The sequence below is a fragment of the Pogona vitticeps genome, chromosome 4 (genome assembly GCF_051106095.1).
Source record: "Pogona vitticeps strain Pit_001003342236 chromosome 4, PviZW2.1, whole genome shotgun sequence".
NCBI lineage: Eukaryota > Metazoa > Chordata > Lepidosauria > Squamata > Agamidae > Pogona > Pogona vitticeps.
Window position 1 is genome coordinate 170815276 of NC_135786.1, and position 20648 is coordinate 170835923.

The following is a 20648-nucleotide window of genomic DNA, read 5'->3' on the forward strand; positions in this document are numbered from 1 at the left end:
TTATAGGACCCACGAGGAGAATGTCAGAAAATGCTTATCTATTCTAGCACTCCAAAACCACATGTTACTTTAAGAAAGTTCTGATGCCTTTCTCTGCTCACCAGTGGCGTATAGTTCAGCTGGTAAGTCATGCTGCTGTTTCAGTCTTGCACATGTACAGAACACCACAGAACATAATTGTTTAAATACTTCACTGTGTACTGACTGCTGACACAAATAAGTGTTTCTGGCAGCTTCAACATGTAGATAGAACAAATTAAGTTTTGGGTTTTTTTTTTGAGTGGGAGAAGCAGAGAGAAACAGCAGTAGTTTAATCCCTTATTGAAGAACAAATGTCAGAAGTAGAGAAGTGTTTAGAGCTGAAGTTAGTAAGAGTAGCTTGCTGGTTTAAAAAGCAACCTTGAATTATACTCTGTGGACTGTACAGTCCCATAGTTGGACAGATGGATTTTCACAAAATGATGCAATTTTTTCTCCCAAATGTCTACAATGAAATGTAAACATGAACATCATGCAGGTTTTCTTGTTAGCTGGCCTCCAGAAGTTAATACTTAGTTAATACTCAAGAAGTTCTTCCCAACTCCAGACACTGCTGCTAATGGATGGGGTGATGAAGGTTTTAGTAGAGTTTTTATGGGGAAGTCAATGCTGGCTAGATCTTTAGTTTCAATTAGCTATTGTTTTTAGAAGAGGTTGCTCTTAGGAGGAGTTAGGGCAAATGCGTTCCTTCCTTTTTAAACTTAGGCTGTGTAGAAGGTAGGACTTTGCTAGGTGGGTAAGGAAACTCTGCACCATCTCAGTTCCTTCTTCTATACAACCACGTAGGTTTCTTAATGATTTTCATCTAAATTAATCTTATATGCACAACTGAAGTCAACATGCATAAAAACCAGTTTCAGGGCTTCTGTCCAATGAATGACCATAATTCCTTCTGACCTCGTGGACCAGAGGTAAGTTACAGGGCATTTTATAAACACGCTGCAGACCACTGAATGAGGGGTAAGTTCTGTTTTGAAAGGGAGAAGAACTTCACTTCTTTCAGGCCTGCTTTACACATGAATCCTACTTCACATATAAGCACTCACTGGAAAAAGCTACAAGATTTTGAGATCTGGTTCCATTCAGTGGGATAATAATAACAGCCTCTTTGTGCACCTTGAGCTTAATCAGCAGTTTTCAGAGGACATTTACCAGTAGGCCTCTCGTTCTACAACTTTAGGAGGAAAGTACAAAGAAAAACAACAAAGCTCTGTGGCAACTATCCTCTTTCCCAGGCTGCTCATTCCTTCATTTAGCTTGATAAATGACATTTCATAATAGTTCTTGAGTTCTGAAGTCACTGCGCCACTCGCTTCCTCTTATCTACTAGTGTTTATCTACCTGAACTAGCCTGGTTGCCTAGGTAATTCTTGTTGCTTAGTTACAAGAGCTAACGCTGGGAAATGACCCAATTTCTTATACAGAAGTTCTTTTCCAAGGGATTTTGGGGAGAGCAAGAGCTTTCCTGATGTGGGTACAAGAGACACAAATATATCACTTTTGCTGGTTTTTTTCTTCTTCCAAACACTATCACAATTTAATGAGGGGCAGGCAGAACTGTCCAGTTGTGCCAGTTTTCACCATGATTTCATGGACTATGCCTGGCCTATGAATATGATAACTACTATTGGTTGAGATGTTCTAGAATCTGCATAGCAACATCCACAGTTCATGTGCCATCTGTCAGTGAAGGCAGTGTTTCTCAACTTTTTGTATCCTATGTCCCATCCACCAGCCATTCCCTCCATAGTGGAAACAAAAAAACAACAACTGTTTACTAATTGGACCTTTGCACATTTTCAAGAATTCTGTATTGATCACTTCTTACAATAGGTCTGGAAGACATAAAAGTCACAGCAGTACAGTTGCATGTAAACAAGGACAAAGAATGGCTACTATCCTGTTCACTGCAAGCATACTGCAGAACACTCTGTTCTGCATGTGGTTCCTCCTTCTTTGCCATGAAAGGGGGAATCCAGCACCCCCTTGCATGAGGAGAAGGGCCATTTTAAAACAAGGGGGCAGGCTGTGGTTTGTTTGAGTGCTCTGCCAGTGAACGTGTTACACTCCATGAAGAGGAGGAGAATACCATTGGAAAAGCATAGGCTCAATAGTCATTGAAAATAGCAGGCATACTGTTATCAATTATTTGCAATTCTTATGAAAGTCCTCTATCCCACCTAGACTACTTCTGTGTCCTACCAATGATACATACTCTACTGGTTCAGTACAACTGAACTGATCTGGATTAGTTCCCTTAGTCCAAATGTCAGAAGCATTCTGTCAGCCTTGTAAATTCAGGCAGGATATGCATCATTTTCACAGGTGTCCAGGGTAAGGCTTTTAGAAAGGCATTCCTGCGTGTTGATAAAAAGGGACAGTGGGTCCCTAACTGGACCTTGAATTGGAGAAAGAGTCCCAGAAGTTTAAAACAGAAGGTTCTTACTGAGGGTCCTAATTCTGGAATATATGGACTTTGCAACTCATTTGCCAAAACAGATGGCTGTCAAAAAGCCGTTCTCCCCAAGCCTCTTTCCCTCAAAGCAATAGGGAAGGAGTAGGACAGTTTTGAATACCACAGTTATTTACTGTTTTCCAGACAATGTTTCTTTCACAGCTAGTGCCTTTCAATAAATGTGTAAGCATAAATCTGTTCCCCTTGTTTTTTATCTATTTCTGCCAATAAGAGTGTGCGTAACATGCTTCAGAGAGTACTTTTCAGTAGCTTGCAGCTCTGCACGTCCCTTCAGTCAGTGAGGTTTTTCTTAGATGCTTAACTGCATACCAAGCTACAGACTTGGCTTCCTTTTATGTATGATATGATTGTAAACACTTTCGATTGAAAACTTTTAAGCTCTCTTAAAAGCCGTGACGATAATAAGAACTATTCTAACTCCTTACAGTGCTGGTTGAGGAAGAATGTCTTCAGTCACAGAAGTAAAGTAAGTCCATTAATCTCTCTGTTGATGAGGCAAGTGTCACTGGGAACAAGGCAGAAGCAACAGGATACGTCTATATTGGGAGTAGTTCCTGAAGGATGGGGTTGCTTAAGAGGGACTGGGTTATGTCTTCAGCTAACTAAAATATAGGCCTGGAATGAGAGAGGTAGCTTCAGATAACAGAGCTACGAATGTGTATAGACAATACACAATCAAAAGCATTGGTGTAAAAAATGATCCATGTGAAATATCCCTAGTGATGTTTTGGGTTTGTGCCATCCTAAAGCTTCACATGGGGCCAAAAGTGCTACTTTGTAGCAGGCCACACTTTTTCAGAGCACTGGGGTTCTGTGAGTCAGACACCTCTCTCCTTGACAGCTTGCAAAGAATGTGGCAAATTATGGACAATTTTTTAAAAAATGCACACCTTCATGCAGATGGAAGGATCAGCCTAAATAAACGGATGAGGGGGAAAAATACAACAGCTGTGTGATAGCTCGCATAACTTTGCAAACAGTCATTTATTGCATTTTTGTGAACACAGAGCTTGGGGAAATTACTTCTGATATGACTACAAGTCCCAGAACTCCCCAGATAGCATGGGAATTGTACTCCAAAAGTAACTTTCCAAAAGCTTTGTGTGAAACATGTATTACCCTCCTGAATTGTAACTGAGATGTATAAGGATAAGCAACCTGCTTAAAAAGGCTTAGCAACAGAAGCAGGAATGAAACATTCAGAAATTATACTTAATATTTGATTTAGAGTACTTTAAACAGGAGGTAAGTCTATGCCTGTTTCCCTGCTAACAGCATCAAAAGAGAGCATAAAATTTATATCCCAAAATGCATATGCCTCCATATATTAAATATAATGCTCATCAAACCCTTATTTTACCTAGTACCTCAGGAGCGCACCTCACATTACCTATGAAGGGCATGAGAGTACTCTCAGGACTTCCACTGGTGTAGGAAGATGGGAGTTTTCAAGTTACACAGAATTCTCCATCAGGCGGAATGGAAAAGTAGCTAAGTCTCAGGTATTTAGAGGGCAAAAATAGTTACAAATGCAGACATTAAAGGATGCAAGCCAACAAATGTTCAGCTCAGTGACACATTTACCTGCCTCTTGATTATGCTCTCAGTCACTTTTGGATGTGGAATAGTGTTTCGAGAAAGCACAATAACATAGTCTTCATCCAACATGTAATAAATCAGATAGGATTTGAAACAATTTAACATCATCATACATACTAACAGAGATCTTAGTTCTCCAAGTGCTAGCCCTTCTGTAGACCAAATGGTGCCATCCATACCCAAGAGAGGGGACCATCAAGCCTGGGTGGAACTTAAGGTCTGCAGAAGTACCAAAAAAGCAAAACTAAACAAAACTTGAAGGCAGATATTGCAGGTGAGAGCACAAAGAGATACTGAGCATGCCCAATATCTATTGAATAATCGGGACTGATTGCTAATTGAAAAGCTGGGGAGATGCAGTACTCTGAAGGAGGGCTTGGACAGACCAGAGAACTGCATTCCACACTGCAATATCATTTTTTGTTAGGTCCCACCCCACCTATTACCTCTATTTTTTGACATTCAGGCATTGAGTTCTGTTCCTTATCTAGTCCAAACAGTACCCACACCCCACACAAAGTGATGAGTAACTTCAGGGCAATGAAAAATTTCTAGAATTATAAAATTAAAGCCCAAAGAGAGTGGGGGAGATTTCAAGGGAGAACGAAACCAATAAAGGGATGCTCAACAAAATGACATTTGAGAAATAGAAAGCAAGTATAAGAAATGGAATTATCCCAAACGGCAATATTTTGTTCTGGGTTCCACCTGGCTTTGTTTTTGTTTTTTGTTTTTAAATCTCACTGCCTTCTAAATTTATATCTTAATAATATAATGGCCAAACTCTTTTATATTTTGTCCTTTCATTACAAGGACTCCAGTGGCTGTTAATGCACATGGAAATGTGCCTCTGTTTGCCAGCTGAACATTTTTCATTTATTGTGTTGACTTTTTTTGCTACATCTTTTGTGGGGAACTAGTTAAGCTTGTCTGCCAGCATTTGTAACTCTGATAACACCATTTTCATTGAGATATCTCTGTGATTAGGAATATTCAGGCTTAACCTGATTAACATCAACTCTGCCATGTAACTTCATATTTCATTTCCATTTTTGAAGATTATGCATTTAAATGCTAATACCTAAAGAAGATTTATCTGCAACTTTCAAGGACCCAGATCTGAAATACTACCTGGGCAAAAAACAAAACAAAAAAAAAAACACTGCCTTTTTGGATTTTAATTCTTCTCTTATGTTGCTGCAATACTGCCACTAAGACTCTTGGTGGATACAGAAGATCATTGCCCACAAGCTGGCAACTTATTAATGAAATTTATCAAGACACCCTCTTGATCAGGACTAGTCACATTTTAAAAGTTAAATTATTCCCCCACCCCGAGCTGAACATTGGTGGTGATCTGTTGTTCACAAAGTTGCATCTACCCTGCAGTGACCTTTCCAATAAATGCTAAATGGCCAATAAATGCTTAATGGCCTTCTGTATCCATCCACAGTTCAGAAAGACAGAGCTGTGATACCTTGCACAAACAATTCCACTTCAAAAGTATATTGAATAACAATACTTGTTACATTGGGAACTATAATAACCAATGACCTCTGTTCAACTTCTCTTCTTTATTCAACAAGAGAGAAGCACACACTGAGAGCCTGGTACCATTCCTAGCATTTTAATTTAAAAAATATATTCTCTCATATCAAGTTCTGGAAATTTGTTTGTCTAAATCTTAAAAGGCCATGAGACATCTGAATATAGAGTACAAATAATATGAATCAAGTTTTTATTGATAGCAGAACTGCACCCACATTTTTGAAGGTGCTGCATAAAATGAGGACTGGGAGTTCAAAAGGTGAGTGATGAGTGTCGCTGCTCATTTCTAAGGAATCCACTGATCTTTTTAAGGTAATGCTTCACTTCAAAGATATTGATCGTGATGTCTTGAACTGCCATGGAGTTACAGTAGTAACAAAAAAAGCACAGAGAATTGAATATTTTTAATCTTTAAAATGGAAAACTAATTACAAACGGATCTTCAGTGGCTTTCATCTATGACCCTTATATGGAACCTTCATAATTAAGATCATTATATCTTTAAATACCAGTCTCTGGGAGAAAATTAAGATCTCTTGTCCTAGTGCTTTGCTACTGAGCTTCGTAGAAGTGTTTGGTGGGTCAATGTTGGTAGATAGTGCTGGGCCTTTTGGACTCATCTCCTGGGATTCTTCTTATGCTCTTCTGTATCCAATATCTCTCTCCATCCCCTTCATCTTCATCTAAGAACCATATGATTGATACAGATCTCATCTTTCAAAAGTGGAGCACTGGTTCCTTCCAAGTGGCCTAATGATCTATAAATACAAACTATCTTGTGTTTCAGGACTATCATCATGCGGCCAGAGCTAGCCATGTAAGTTCCCTGCCTCACCCAAGGTCTCAGCATGGACGATACGTGGACGATAACCCAGTAGTCCACTTCTTCAAGAGCATTGTAAGTTTACCTTCCCTCTTAGATTTTTTTTTTGGGGGAGGGAAGGGGGACAAAAGTAAAATCTCTAGCTTTTCAAAGAAGCACAAATAAATAGCTAGCACCCCAAGGTCAATTCCCTTGCAAGGCAAGTGTCATTTATTTTTGATAGTTAACACTGTTCTAAAGCTCCATATAAATCCCAACCAATTCACAAATCCACCACACAGAGATCCTCTTCAACAGGGGGATTCAGGTCTACAAACACAATGGAATACATGGAAGCCTCTCCTCTGTCTCTTCCTCTCCCTCTGTTAAAGAGAGAGCAAGAGAACCATATATGCCTACTGGAGTTCCTACAGCACATTGATATATTGAAGCCCATATTGTTATTAAGGCTGCAATCCTATGAAATTTATTTGTGAGTAATCGAAGGACTGCCCTATATAGATCATCCTGTGTTACTTGCAGGACTTGTTCTGTTCAGAATTTCCTCTTTCTCCTGTACAGTATCTGCTTTCCTCAATGAAACCTACCTTGAAAAATGATTTTTTTTTTGTGGGTTTGAGGGAAGAGTGAAATGTTTTGATACTATTAAGGAAATGTGGAGCAAACCGAGAATCCAGTCATTTTAGAAATGTGCCTATGTCCCCTTCCTTGATGTGAAATAGCATACAGATCAATGCACGGCCTTTAAAACAGGGTTCTTGTGAAGTATTTCAGGAAGAGGTAGGCTTACCTATAAAGGTGCTTGTGATGTTTTACCATCTTCCTCTTGTTCTTTTGGCTGGAGGGGAAAGCTTTACTACCATTTCAAGAGGTGATTTGGCTGCCCTCAGTAATTTTTGATAGAATGCTTTATGGGTATTATATATCACAACAAAATACGGGGGGGGGAAGCTCTGGGCATTTTGGTTCCTAAGGTAACATAGCAAATGGTGCACACACCCCATTCAAGATGGATGGTATCCCAAAATACCAACTATCAGTGTTATTTTGTTCCATCAAAAACAGAAAATCCTACAAGTTCCTCCCCTCATTCCTAAAAGTAACAATACAATAAAAGCAAATTATAAAACCAACAGTTTACTGCTCTTTCATGACACCCCAAATGTACTGCCTGAAGTAGCTGTCACGGGCACCTCAGCCTGCCTAACAGTAAGGCCAGCCCTGAAAAGGCCCTGATTCTTGTGAGAGACAGAGGGTTGTCTTGCCTTGGCAATTTAAACAGTTAAAAATAAATAAATAAAAAGAAAACAAACCTAAGCATAGAGGGGAAGCGTTTTGGTTACATATCTGCTCGTATCAACTAAACCACTGGTTCTTAACCTTGGGTTACTCAGGAGTTTTGGACTGCAACTCCCAGAAGCCTTCATCACCAACTGTGCTGGCTGGGGTTTCTGGGAGTTGCAGTTCAAAAACATCCGAGTAACAAAGGTTAAGAACCACTGAACTAAACAACCAATGTGATTGGTATTATTTATATTTACCTCTATGCTATTATCAACCTAAAGTTGCTATAGGATAGAGGTAAATTATGCTGGTGGAATATGGGCCACTAAGAGCTTACTGGATCTTGTTCTCAGAGATAACATAGCAAATTATACAATCTCTGTGTAAACTACAGGGCTTTTTAAATAATGTAAATTGCCAGAAACTTGTAAGTGCTGAGGGACTCCCTTCCTTGTTAAGCTGCAGTTAATTTGTAACAGTTCTATTATAAAGAGATTTCCTCCCTTAAAAAAAACCCTCACACACTTAGAGTATGTTTGTATCTGATGAATCTTCTCCAGTTTGTTATGCTTCCCTAGAGAGGTATCAATCCCTCAGGCTCACCCACGCTAACTAAGCAAGGCAATACATGACTAGTGGGTTTATCTGGAAATTTCCTTTTAAGAACGGTATGATTCTAAACATGAATCTCTGAAAATGGGAAGGGCTGATATTCAAGGCGGCAGAAGCTAGCCTGAGAACAGTAGTCACTTCTAGTTATTGCATCAAAAGAGTCATGTGGTCAATTGGCTGCATCACACTCATGCTGGATTTTAACAGGGCTTACAGGTTATGCTCTTGTTCAAACTAAAGTTATTTCCTATACAAATATGTAGCAGTGTCTTTCAAATATCTGTTAATGACAAACAGGTAAGATGCATTCTAAATAAAAGTTCAGGTCATCAACGTTCAGCAAAAAAAAGACCTTTAATATTAGAAATGAGTCCATGAGCCATCACAGTTCAGTTTCTGATATTGCGGTTGTAAGCCCTGTTGCATCCACACAGGAGGGAGTTAACCTACAGTCATGGGGAAACAAAATATTTTCAGAAATAACTCCCTTCATTCCCCACCACCACCACCAATTTAAACAAACAACACAAATTTAAGAGTCAGGAAACCATGATGAAGATGGAGCATGCTCAATAGCCAAAATGCTGAGTCGTAAGAAATAAAAAGAAAATGTGAAAGAAAGAGGAGACAAAAATAGAATGCTGGGAATTCTGAATAGCAACCTGCCATAGTACAGCATACTGTTGTAGATATAAGCAACCTAAGACAGTTGTCATCAACAGTAGCTATGAATCTGCAGCCACAGGGCAAACCACACTGGCTTACATAGCTCTGTGCTCTAAGACATTGTGGCATTCTCTGACCCCTAACAATAGCTGCCTGATGCAGCCACCTCACTCTGCCTGATGGTAGAGCTGGCCTTAGTCACAGGTCCCACTCATACTTTCTCACAGTGATCTCAATTCCTTGCTTAACAGTCCTTAAATATCTAAAATAGTTGCAACCCTGGACATATGACAGTACCAGCCTCAGACAGCCTCGCAGATCAACAGAAGTACAAAAATATGCGTATTTTGGAGGGAGAGGGAAGCAAAAGGGCAAACAGAGTAGCTCCAATGAGGACTGAGCATGCTGTGTAAGAACAAGATACAGGTTGACTGTTGGGAGGGGAAGAATTGAAATATTTTGTGCAGGTTCTGCTTGCTGTTCCTATTTTTTAATTGTGACTGCTTTTCAGGTGTCACCCAGGACAACTCCTCCTCTGCAAGCAAAGGTAAATGTTTTCACATGACAACTAGACATTGGTTCATGTCGTAGGTCCCTTGGTGTTCCTTCTAGTGCTACAACAAAGAAAAGCACAGCCTTTAGTTTGCAGGATATGAGCAGGGCTTTTAATAATAGAATCTTTTGGAAGTTATTAATACATAGGGTCACAATAAGTCAGAAACAACTAGACAGTATATAGCAACAGCAACAATAAAAAACAAGACGGGACACCAATTCCCATAAACAAAGACTGATGGTCATAGCTTTCTTAAAGTAGTATTGCTCTGAACATTCTTCCAGAATTATGCAATATATGCAGAGTTTTAATCATGGTCTGGTATATGATAGGCAGCCATCCTATTGGTTGCACATACATATAGGTGTGTCCTCCACTGCTATATGTACAAAGGCAGCCCCACAGAATAACCTTATGTCCTACCATGAGGTTACTGCTGCATGACTAATAGTGGCAAGCCCATATTTATCACGGAACAGATTGTGAGTGCACTTGGAGAAACTACCAATGGGTGCTCCGGGTCTCTGAGATCATCTGGTTCCTCTGCTGAGATAAATCCAAGACCACATCCAAACTATGTACCTGTTCTTTCATGAGCACAACTCTGCTCAAAACAGGCTTTTAAAAATACTGCATCTGGAGATTTGGACAAAACATTGGGAAGAACTTCTTGACAGTAGGATTTGTTAAACAACAGAATAGATTGTCTTGGGAAATGGTGAATTCTCCTTTACAAATGGTGGGTAAACAGAGATTGGCAAGGATGAAAGACTATGACAGACAGCCAAAAAGCTCACAAGCTTTTTGAAACTTTGATCCTAGTTAACAAAGAAACCTTCCACTGAGAAGTCTTCTCCTGTACATCTTCAGTGCCTTTTTGTTCCATGGTGGTCACCATGTCACTGTTTCTGTTTCTTCCATGTGCAGGGGAGAGGATCCTCCTTCAGCAGATTTAGCTGGGTAGGTGGTGAAAATGCTTCTCTATTTCCAGTCATTTTGCTTGGCCTACATATAGTATCTTTTCTGTTTTCCCTGTCTAGTTGCTGTATAATCCTGATGCCCATGTTTTTATGTTTGGCTTGTTTCCTGTGTTCCTTCTTATCCATCACCAGTTCCAAAACAAATTTCTTTATTTCCATCATTTGATTGATTGATTGCTTTTATCCTGTCAAACCTCCTGTGTAATTAAAAGCTTTCTGCATAGAGTGATTTTACTGCATGGCAAATCTTTTTCCTTTATGGCTACTTAAAGATTCTACTCAATGGCGTGTACCTGTGTCATGGTAAGAGTAAAAACACATCAGCAAAAAGGTGTTTTGAAATAGGAAATTAAAGGCTGCTACATTTCTGTACAGAACCAGTGGCAAATCACTGGATATAGTATACACGTTTTGTATTCTATTATACTGTATAAAATAACCATTTATTTATATCTCATGTTCATCAGCAGCTGCAGTTTTAGAAAGAAACAGATGGAGAAGGAGGATGTGTAATCACTTTTGTTCCTTTAAAGTAGGCTGAATAACATGCATGGGCTCTGAGCCCAACATTACTTGACTGGGTTAGCTATTAGAACATTGTGATGAAACCAAGAATTGAGGAGTTTATTTGCTGAGAAATTTTATTGTCATCTTTAACACTCATATTTTCCCCAACAGGGAGAAAATGAGAAGAACCTCTTTTATGGTGTCACACATTTTCTCTTGAGCTCCTTGTGTACATCTTGTTCTTTAGACAGATTTTAGGTTAGGGACAAAAGGCTCTGCAGATTAATACTAACAATTTTACTTGCTGATCTTGTCATGCAGAGAGGAAAATCAAAGTTGAGGAATTCTCTTCTACTGAATCATGTTGTTGGAGAGAACCAGAATCAAAACCCATGAGTGTTGATATGGTCTTGCCCCAGGCCTGGGGGGCAAAGCGCTGAGTATCAGCAAAAATGAATTCCAAGTTCTGCTTTTTTGAGGGGAGGAAGGAAACAGTTACCACACTTGGTGTGGTCAGTCTGCCCAGCTCAACTCTGAAGGAATGGAAGGCAAGACATGGTTAGCAAAGGGGGGGGGGGAAGTATCTAGAACTAACTGCAACAGACTTAAGAGTCTGAGCTAATTGTGTTGGGCCAATATTAGTGATAATATTTTTAAATGTTTTGTCTTGTACACACTCACACTGAGCCAATGTTGCCAACATCAGAATCCAACTACAGTTTAATAACACATTTTCAACAGCCCTGTCTGTGATAGTTAATTGACTTTGTGACTATTTCCAAGTGCAAGGGTGTCATGGATTTATCACTAATTCACAAAAGCAGCAAAAGGAATGGAAGCCCATAGACTAACAACGTACAGCTAGGTCGTATTTGCAAGAAAGCAACAATGACGTCCAACTTCTGCTAGATACTTTGCTAGGCTATAACAGGCCATTGCCAACTGCTTTATGGGTCCAGTTTAAACAACCCTGAATGGCCTCCATTGTATTCCTAGCTATTTCCACACCTTATATTAGGTGGCAGCAGTGGTCTGGTAACCGCAGCAAATTGTCTTTTTATCTTTCAAAATGGTGGTTGTGTACAGAACTAAATGGAATGACTTACTATTTTGATTTAAAATTGAATTTTGAAAAACACACAATCCACTTGAATTATAATACAGTATGTTTCTTGAGGCAGTTTTCCCAAGTTTGGAACGAACATTCTACATTTACTAATTCGGAAACTAAGCTTTTAAATTAAAGTACCACTTCACATTTATTGAGTAAAATGCTGTTTGAAAAGTCCTACTTAATCTACGAATTCTCTTCATATAGTTATGCAATAACCTCCTACAACCTTTCTTCCTTGTTAACAATGCTTTTCAAAAAGTGGATAAAGTTGATGTGTAAGTATTTGTTCCAGAATATATAATTTTGTCTGTTACCCAAGTATTATGTAAAACCAGACATTTTCTAGAAGTACCCCATTTTGCCAGCACTTCTTTCCCTCTTATATTATTTTTTATCACAGGTAAAATCCTGTTATCATAACTATGCCTGTGAAGGGTAATGATGTCATTGACAGAGGGCAATCTTCAGTAGTTAAAAACGTTCTTCTTTTTCCCTGTGTCTTTTCTGACTGGTGTGTAATCCTTTCCATCATATGGAAGCAGTAGAAGCTGCAGGAAGGGAGGAGGAATTCTTTAATTACAGAAAGTCATTCTCACCAGTAATGCTATTTGGTGGCATGAATACTGTATTCAGTTGTTAAAGATTTCCTCCTCCTCTCCTGCAGCTCCCAGAGTTTCCACACAAGGGATTATACAGTAGTTAGCAAATCCCTGGGACAAAAGTAGGAAATATTTAATTATTGAAAATTCCCTCCATCTAATGGCACCACCCTGCCACAGGCAAAAGTTATATGACAGGATTTCAGCCACAATTAGCCATTATTGGAAATTATTGCCATAAGCAATTCCCAGATATTTGAAAGAAAATTATGCCGTAAGGTAAAATGTATTTTGAGTGGGAAGGCTGAGTTCGTCTCATGAAAAATAACAAAAAATTGTACAGCTCCTTAAAAACATATTGACTGTGATTGAATTGAATTGACCCTCTTCCTACGGATTCAATTGTCCCTTAAATACACGTTTTACTGCTACAAATTCTGATCATTTTCTTCTTATCTTTGATTATTTGGGAGAAAAACTCATCTTCCCTCAGACAGGTCCACTGAGTTCAAAGGGATAAGTGGATATAGTACAGTGGTCCTGTAATTTTATGCACCTGGCTAATTTGATCACAATTTAAACCAATTTCCCTAACCTGAAGGACTGCGTTCCAATGACATATGGAGATATTTGCAATCTTTCTTTTGCAGGGTGGCGAGACTCACAAGCCTGCATATGGAAGTGGCAAATACTATGAGCATAAATATGCCCACAAGGGACACAAAGGATACTACCATGATGGCCAGGGCACATTGTCCAAAATCTTTAGACTGGTAAAGTGAAAAATAAAAATAATGCAATCATGTGTATTGGGGGAAAGAGGGAGAAAACTCGTCCATAGATGTTAAAAAGAAAGGACAAATGAAGTTTTTATCTTCTGCATGGTGCTTTGAAATGTAATGGTGAAAACAGGCTAGGCAGATGATCAATTGAGACTTATTATGTCAGCAATCATCTTAGAATCAACCTTCCCCTTTCCTCCTCCTCATTTACCTTCCCCCCCCCCCTTGATAAGGAGAGAGAAATGATTTTGTCAGCTTACACACCTTTTGGTAGCATTTTGGTTAGACTAAGAAAAGCATTGCCCCAGTAAGAATTCTGGAACTTATGTTATGGTCACGTAGGGTTGTCTCTGCTTTCTTCTGTAAAGATATATGCTAATTTCATTCCCAGGGAACTGTAGGCCTGATTTTAGTTTCCTTCACAATTGTAATATACCTATACACACATACTAAAATAATAGCTGTTACCAGTGGTGCAGAGGAAAGAAAAATAGTTGATCCATAATTGGAAATGATAAAGATAAGGTTCATCTTTCACAGATCAGGGTTTAAGCCTTCTCATCCTTGTGCAAACAGCTTTGGGGCAGCAGGAAAGACACTAGTCTTTTCCAGTTAAATGATGGCCCTATTGTGCCAACTGCATTTGTTTTGCTAGGTTGTTTTGGAAATAATTGTTAAAGACAAGGTTATACTATCCCTAGGAATGGCCGGGTGGGGGGGGGAGGGGGAGAATTATTTAATACTTGAGCAATTTATATTTCAAATTGTAAAATGACACATAGAAGTAGGTATGGCTAAAACAAACTGGGGGGCACTTAGTAGTGTGCATAAATCAAACTGTCCCATCCCATCCCTAGTTATTTTAAGCCAGAACTTTCATATGTTCTCACAAGTGTCCAGTCAAGCATCATTTCTAAAAGCTTTGCTTCATGCAACATCACTGCTTCTGGGAGTACAGTGGTGCCTTGCTTAACGGGTGCCCCGTTTAACGACGAATCCGCATAGCGATGTGGATTTTGTGATCGCAAAAGCAATCGCATTGTGATGTTCCCTATAGGCTTCCCCCCCATCATCGCAAATGCCCCATTTTTGCATAGCTGATCAGCGAGGGCAGGGATCTTTCAGCTGTGCGAAAATGAGGCGTTTGCGATGAGGGGGGGAAGCGATCATCCCAGAAAAGAGCCGGGAGCCATCTTCTCCGCTCCAGCCCCTCCCCCTCCCTGCTTTACAGCTGATCCGTGCTGCTCTTAGAAGCTTGCCCAGCAGGTAAATAGGCAGTGGAAATGCACTGGGGAAGGCGGCGCTTTGCCGGGGTGGGTGTGGGTGGGGGTGTGGCAGGGACAGCCCCCCCGCACCGCCCAAGGCAAAGTGGGGCTTTCAGGAGGGGCTTTTTACCTGCAGGGCAAGCCTGGGCAAGTTTCTAAGAGCGGCGCGGATCAGCTGTAAGGCGGGGAGGGGGAGGGGTTGGAGCAGAGAAGATGGCAAAATGGCCACCTGCTGTGTTTTTGCCCAGATTCCTCTCTTACTGGGCAGCGAAAATGGTGGCCGGATGGGGGAATCTTCGCTTACCAGTGAGTTTTTCCCCAATAGGAACGCATTAAACAGAGTTTAATGTGTTCCTATGGGGTTCCCCCCCCCCCCCCGCATAGCGATGTTTCCGGATAGCAATGTTAATCCTGGAATGGATTAACGTCGCTATGTAGGGCATCACTGTATATGAATTTAAATTACCCTGAATTTTTAATTTGTAAGTCATTACATGTGACCATCTAATTTGTGACCTGTTCAGGTTGAAGATTAGATGAAATAATTATTTTCTCTAACGGAGGGATTTCACCCAGGAGTGCTCCTATGAGAAGGATGTTTCCCAAAAAACCCTTAATAAACATTGCAAAAACTGAAGTTTAATGTGCAACAGCTGAGTGAAATAGTGCCCATTATGTGTATATTACCCAGCATTTCTTTTCAGACTCCTCAAAATAAGCTGACTAAAGGAAGTTTTCTAAAACACAGTAATGCATCTAAAAGATCCACATCAATGAATAAATCAATAGTTCATTAGACATAATTAATAGTCCATTAAGCATCTTTACAATGGTCTGCCTATTTTGATATTGATGAAACTAAGCAACAGTGTTGCTCAATAGCAGCTGAGCTTACAAATGCAGAAGTATTTAAAAGAAGTAATGCACTGTTTGATGGCTGTGTCATCAAAAGGAAGCTACAGAACTAAAATGAGACGATGCCAAAAACCTTGAAGTGTTAGCCTACCCCACACAGAATAACACATTGGCTTAAATCCTGTTGTGTAGCTAAGTTGAAGTTGTGTAAGCCACTGTGAAATTTGCAAAAAGGCAAAAGTCTTATCCAGGAAGAAGTTCTGCAGAAGACGTTGTGTGGTCAATTGCAGTTTATTGTGCAATTTGTTACACAATCAAATGTCTGGACTGCCTGGTTGTAACTTCCTGTGAATTTCCACAAGCATAACTTTACACTATGCCAAACGCTGTATGAGTTTAGTCATTGAACTGCTGCAAATTCTTAGGACCACCTCCAAAAAGCAGAGATAGGGATGCACTGCATATTTAGAGCAGTTTGCCACCCTTTTAACTGCCATGGCTCCTTCCTAGGGAATGCTGGGATTTGTCATTTGATGACATTCTTAGAAATCTTTTCTATAGAGCTTTAATCCAATTCCTTAAATTAAAGCTGAAACATCTATGTACAACACTCATGGTTCCACAGTGTAGTGCCAAAAGTGGTTTCAAACTGCTTTGAAAGTGCAGTGTGATTATTCATGAAGCTCTTTAAATTTGTTAGCCTGATGCTGGGAGATCCTATTATAATCTGTAACATTTTGTTCCAAAAGGGAAGCACAGAATATGCATTTGTTTTCTTCATTAAGGATATTCTATGAGTATTCAACCCAGAGTTGTGAATGTTAAACATGCTGAGAATTAGGCAAACAGTGGTGTTAATTGCATATGGATAAACTAGCACAGAATATTACTGTAAATGGCAGGCTTTGTTTTGTGTTTGTTTTAATGATCTCAACATCAGTGAAGAGAATCCATTAGAAATAATTAATGCTCTAGTCTATTGACCAGGGGATTATAGAACATACTAGCAATTCCTACTCATTGGGCATTTTCTTATAATAAACTCAAAGTACCTGAAAACAAAGTAATAATGAGTACATTATTGTCTTTTAAAAGTTTGTATTTTAAAATGTAATGTATTTAGATATCAAAATATTTCAGAAATCAAGGGCACAATCCACTATGCACTACTAATGTGCATCCTCTGTTCTTTTCAAAGGGGGTTCACTTCTGATTCCTATAAAGGGCCCATCTGAATAATGGAGACTGGGCTGCATTTGTTGTTTGGAATCAAAGGAAACAACCCATATTGATTTGTTCCACACTTTGACTAAAGTTGATTATGTAGCGTACAGATACTAAGGCAATGTTCATTTTAACCCCATTTATTTTTTTCTTTCCAAAGGGAAGCTCCGGTTCCCGACCTGGTTCCCGGTCTGGCTCTCCCATTGCTAGGCGCTGAAGCTCTATGATGTCACTGAAGGGCTACGTTCTCTGCTTCATAACATAGCTGCCTTAAAGATCTAATAACAAATTGCAGATTCCGTAGATAGAAACACAATCTATTTGTTAAAGTCAGTTGAGTTATGCATGCAGTAGTACACAAAATTGTATTGGCATATGCTGACCAACAGTGGAACAAAAGCAAGCAAACAACAACAACAAAAGACCCCAAACTTATAGTGTAGCTTTTACTTGCTGTCAGCATTATTTTGGGGAAATTAACAGAATTCCCAATATTATCCATTCTTCTTCAAGGTGTTCCCAGACAATATAGGCCCTTAATTTATCAAGCTCATACAACATTAAGCCCCTTTCAGAGTTCTTTTTCACTAAACCTTAAGTAACAACCTAAAACTCATTAAGAGATCTAAATTAACATTACCATTAACCTTTGAGATTTCTGCTGTAAACAAACAATAACAATAATAAAGACATGTGCAGAAGTTGTAAGGACTGTTTATCCAATTTTTTTATTATTTGGTTTTGGTTTTGTCACCATTAGTTCTTTTCTGTACCATTTTTGCTCACAATTTTCATTTTTAATTTTCTTAACTGGATTAGGCAGTCATGGAAAGGTCTATTAAATTGTGAGTTCAAAGTATGTTGATACATGGGAGATGGCAGCTGGTACAGTTCAATGAGACTGAGCAAAGATAAGAAGGAACTTATTCACATCCTAAGGGAACTACTTGTACAAGGCCACTGCTCAGCACACCCCATTGATTAAGAATTAAGAGTAGCTGGGAGAGAGAACATAGGATATCAAACTTGAATTAGACTAATTTTATGACAGAAAATGAGGGATAATCCTAAAGAAAGTGTCATCTTGGGCATGCAAACAGTGGATTGCCCCTGCAGCTCTATATAGGTACTTGCTGCACAGTTAAGTTCTTCTGCAGCTTAAATAAACAAGTCAAGTCTAATTTCTAAATGACAGAAAGCCCTTTGGTAAGGAAGTTTTAGATAGTAACTGCACACATGATTTTAGCACCTCTAGCTGTTAATGCAGCAGAGTTAAACACACAGTGCAGCAGAGCAAACTACCCTGTTGCATTGTAGGTAACAAATATTAAAACTAACGAACTAGAGGTAGGTATTAAGAGTTCACACACTAAGATATGCACATGTGGATATGGGTCTACCAATCTACATGAAGAAAAATGCTCTTCTGAATTGCACTGGTTTAGCATATTCAACCTATCCTGTCTCTAAATGACATTTGATTATGCAATGTTTTATTTCAGCTCATATGTTACAGACTAAGTTGGCACCTGCTTTTAGCTAGTTAAAGAATATCCAGCATTATCGATGTTAATGCCAACTGATATATAGACATTGTTGTTGTTGTTCTTAATGATAGATTGCTTATTCTGCCATAGGTTTTGACATTCTTAATATGCACCAATGAAAGATGAGAGGATGGAAAAATAAACTAAACAGAGTACCAAAACTGTCAAGCACACACACCTGTTACATCTTCTTTCAAAATGTTGTTGGCTATGTGTACTTTTCTATGTGTAGCCTCATCCAGTTGTGTAAATCACAACATAATAGTGAGTTTCATTTAAGTGTATTGTTCTTTAAAGTGTATCAATACAACTCCTAAAAATCAATATTGAAATAAAATACTCAACTTTTAATGAAATGTGGATTTTTTAAAAAAGGTTTTGTATAAAGGTTTAAGTCAGATTGTACAAACCATAGACTAAGTAACTCCAGTGGATTAAAATATATCTGAATTTAATGATCAACCTTCAGAACATTTTATATATCTTATGTAAGGAACTGAGAGCTACAAATTTGGGTAACATTACTTGCTATAGAACATTTTATACATCTTTGGAATAGTAAATCTGCTAACATTTAAAGTGTAAAATGTTTACCATGTAAGGGGTGTGCTGCCAAGGAAGTATGCTTAGGGCTGGAATGTGAGAAGTAATCAATTTTCCCCCATTAAATTACAGCTGTCAAAAAAATATTATTGCCAATATGTATCAGTGCAAATTACTCATACCCATTTTTTCAGGATGAGAGCATTTGAACAGCTTTCTTTCCGCTACTTTAGAAGTTGCAAAGTTGATGCCATATAAAAAATCCAATACTATCTACTTTCTACTATCTACTTTCTACTACTTTCTACTATCTACTTTCAAGCCCTAAATCCTTCAGATGAACATTCTAGCTAATTAATGCTCAATTCTAGCTCTGTTCACTAAGGATCTTCTGTCCTGGAGAGAAGGTTTTCCTTGTTGCCTTCTCCTTGATGTGCCAGTGAGTGTGAAGAAGAAGAAAGATATAATAATAATCTTAGAACTGCAGGGCTGGAAGGGACCCTACGGATCATCAAGTCAATAATTTCAGTTTCTCAAAGCATTATTTAATTATATAAGCCCCTATCTGCATATATGAGAACTATGCACAGGATACCAAACTTTTTATGGTTTTACATTACTTACTAGATTTCCAATGCATTTAATCTGATCTCTCACTTCATAAATTGTTTTTGGCTAAGCAATCTCATTATTTCAACACTCATCCTGACCAGATATTCTGTCATGCATTTAAATGCTAAAGCCCAGCAAAGTGATACTCTGAGAACATAGGCCACCAAGCTGTATTGGTTCTTCTTCTGAAAAATATATTCAGCTGACAAAATATGAGATACACACCGTCTTTCATACTGATGACTGTACGTGTGATTGAAAGCTATGAAATATACCAAGCACTTGAGATAAGTGATTAGTACAATGGCTCACACATTATTGTTCAGTGATGACTGCAAACAGCATCTAATATGTCTAATCGACTTTGTTTGGTGACTGTAATAAACAGCTGCAAGAGATGCAGTGAAATATCTACATCCTTATGAAAACAAACTAACTCGACCATATCATTATATGTGAAATAGCACTGAAACAATGTCAATTCATTTTAAAATAGTCCATTTTCAACTACACCTTTGTTGGGGAAAAAATTCCTGTCTTTTAAAAGTCACAGCTACCTCTTCTTTATGCATGAAGATATAATACAAAGAACTAAAATCATATTCTTCTCATACATTCTTTACTTTCCTTTACATTATACTATTTAAATACTATAATAAGCATTTAATTCTAAAACCAAATCTCTGTCCTATTAAGTGGAAAGACCAGCCTTCCCATGATGTGAAAGCATTTAAAAGGCATTCAGGCTTAGAACTGTGACAATATTGCACTATGTATCCAGGTAGCATACCTGAAATCAGTACAGTACAAGACATCAATCAGATAAAACACTGTTGCCCTGCTACTATGTTATAGTATAGAAACTCCACAGATGAATACAAAGCAAAATACAGTGGGTAGAAGTATCTACTGTGGGACTCTGTAACATGGACAGATTATTGAGGAAGAAGCAATTTATAAGCTGAAGCATTCTAGAAAGAAAGGCCTATTGACCTTTCCATCCATTCAATCATTAAG

General features: G+C 38.7%; 1 protein-coding gene across 7 annotated transcripts in view; it reads left to right on the forward strand.

Moving 5' to 3' along the window:
- The window catches only part of MBP (myelin basic protein), a 148858-nt gene extending 130026 nt beyond the window's left edge, over positions 1–18832 (forward strand). The window contains exons 5-11 of one of the 7 annotated variants that reach the window (XM_072998733.2): positions 2943–2981; positions 3880–4017; positions 6450–6560; positions 9559–9594; positions 10531–10563; positions 13454–13576; positions 17090–18832. In XM_072998733.2, the coding sequence (XP_072854834.2) occupies positions 2943–2981; positions 3880–4017; positions 6450–6560; positions 9559–9594; positions 10531–10563; positions 13454–13576; positions 17090–17146 (537 nt within the window). In that variant the 3' untranslated portion in view covers positions 17147–18832. The remainder of the gene's footprint in view (positions 1–2942; positions 2982–3879; positions 4018–6449; positions 6561–9558; positions 9595–10530; positions 10564–13453; positions 13577–17089) is intronic. The other 6 variants (XM_072998735.2, XM_072998736.2, XM_072998734.2 and 3 more) reach the window with 6 other exon arrangements.
- The last annotated feature ends 1816 nt before the right edge of the window (positions 18833–20648 follow it).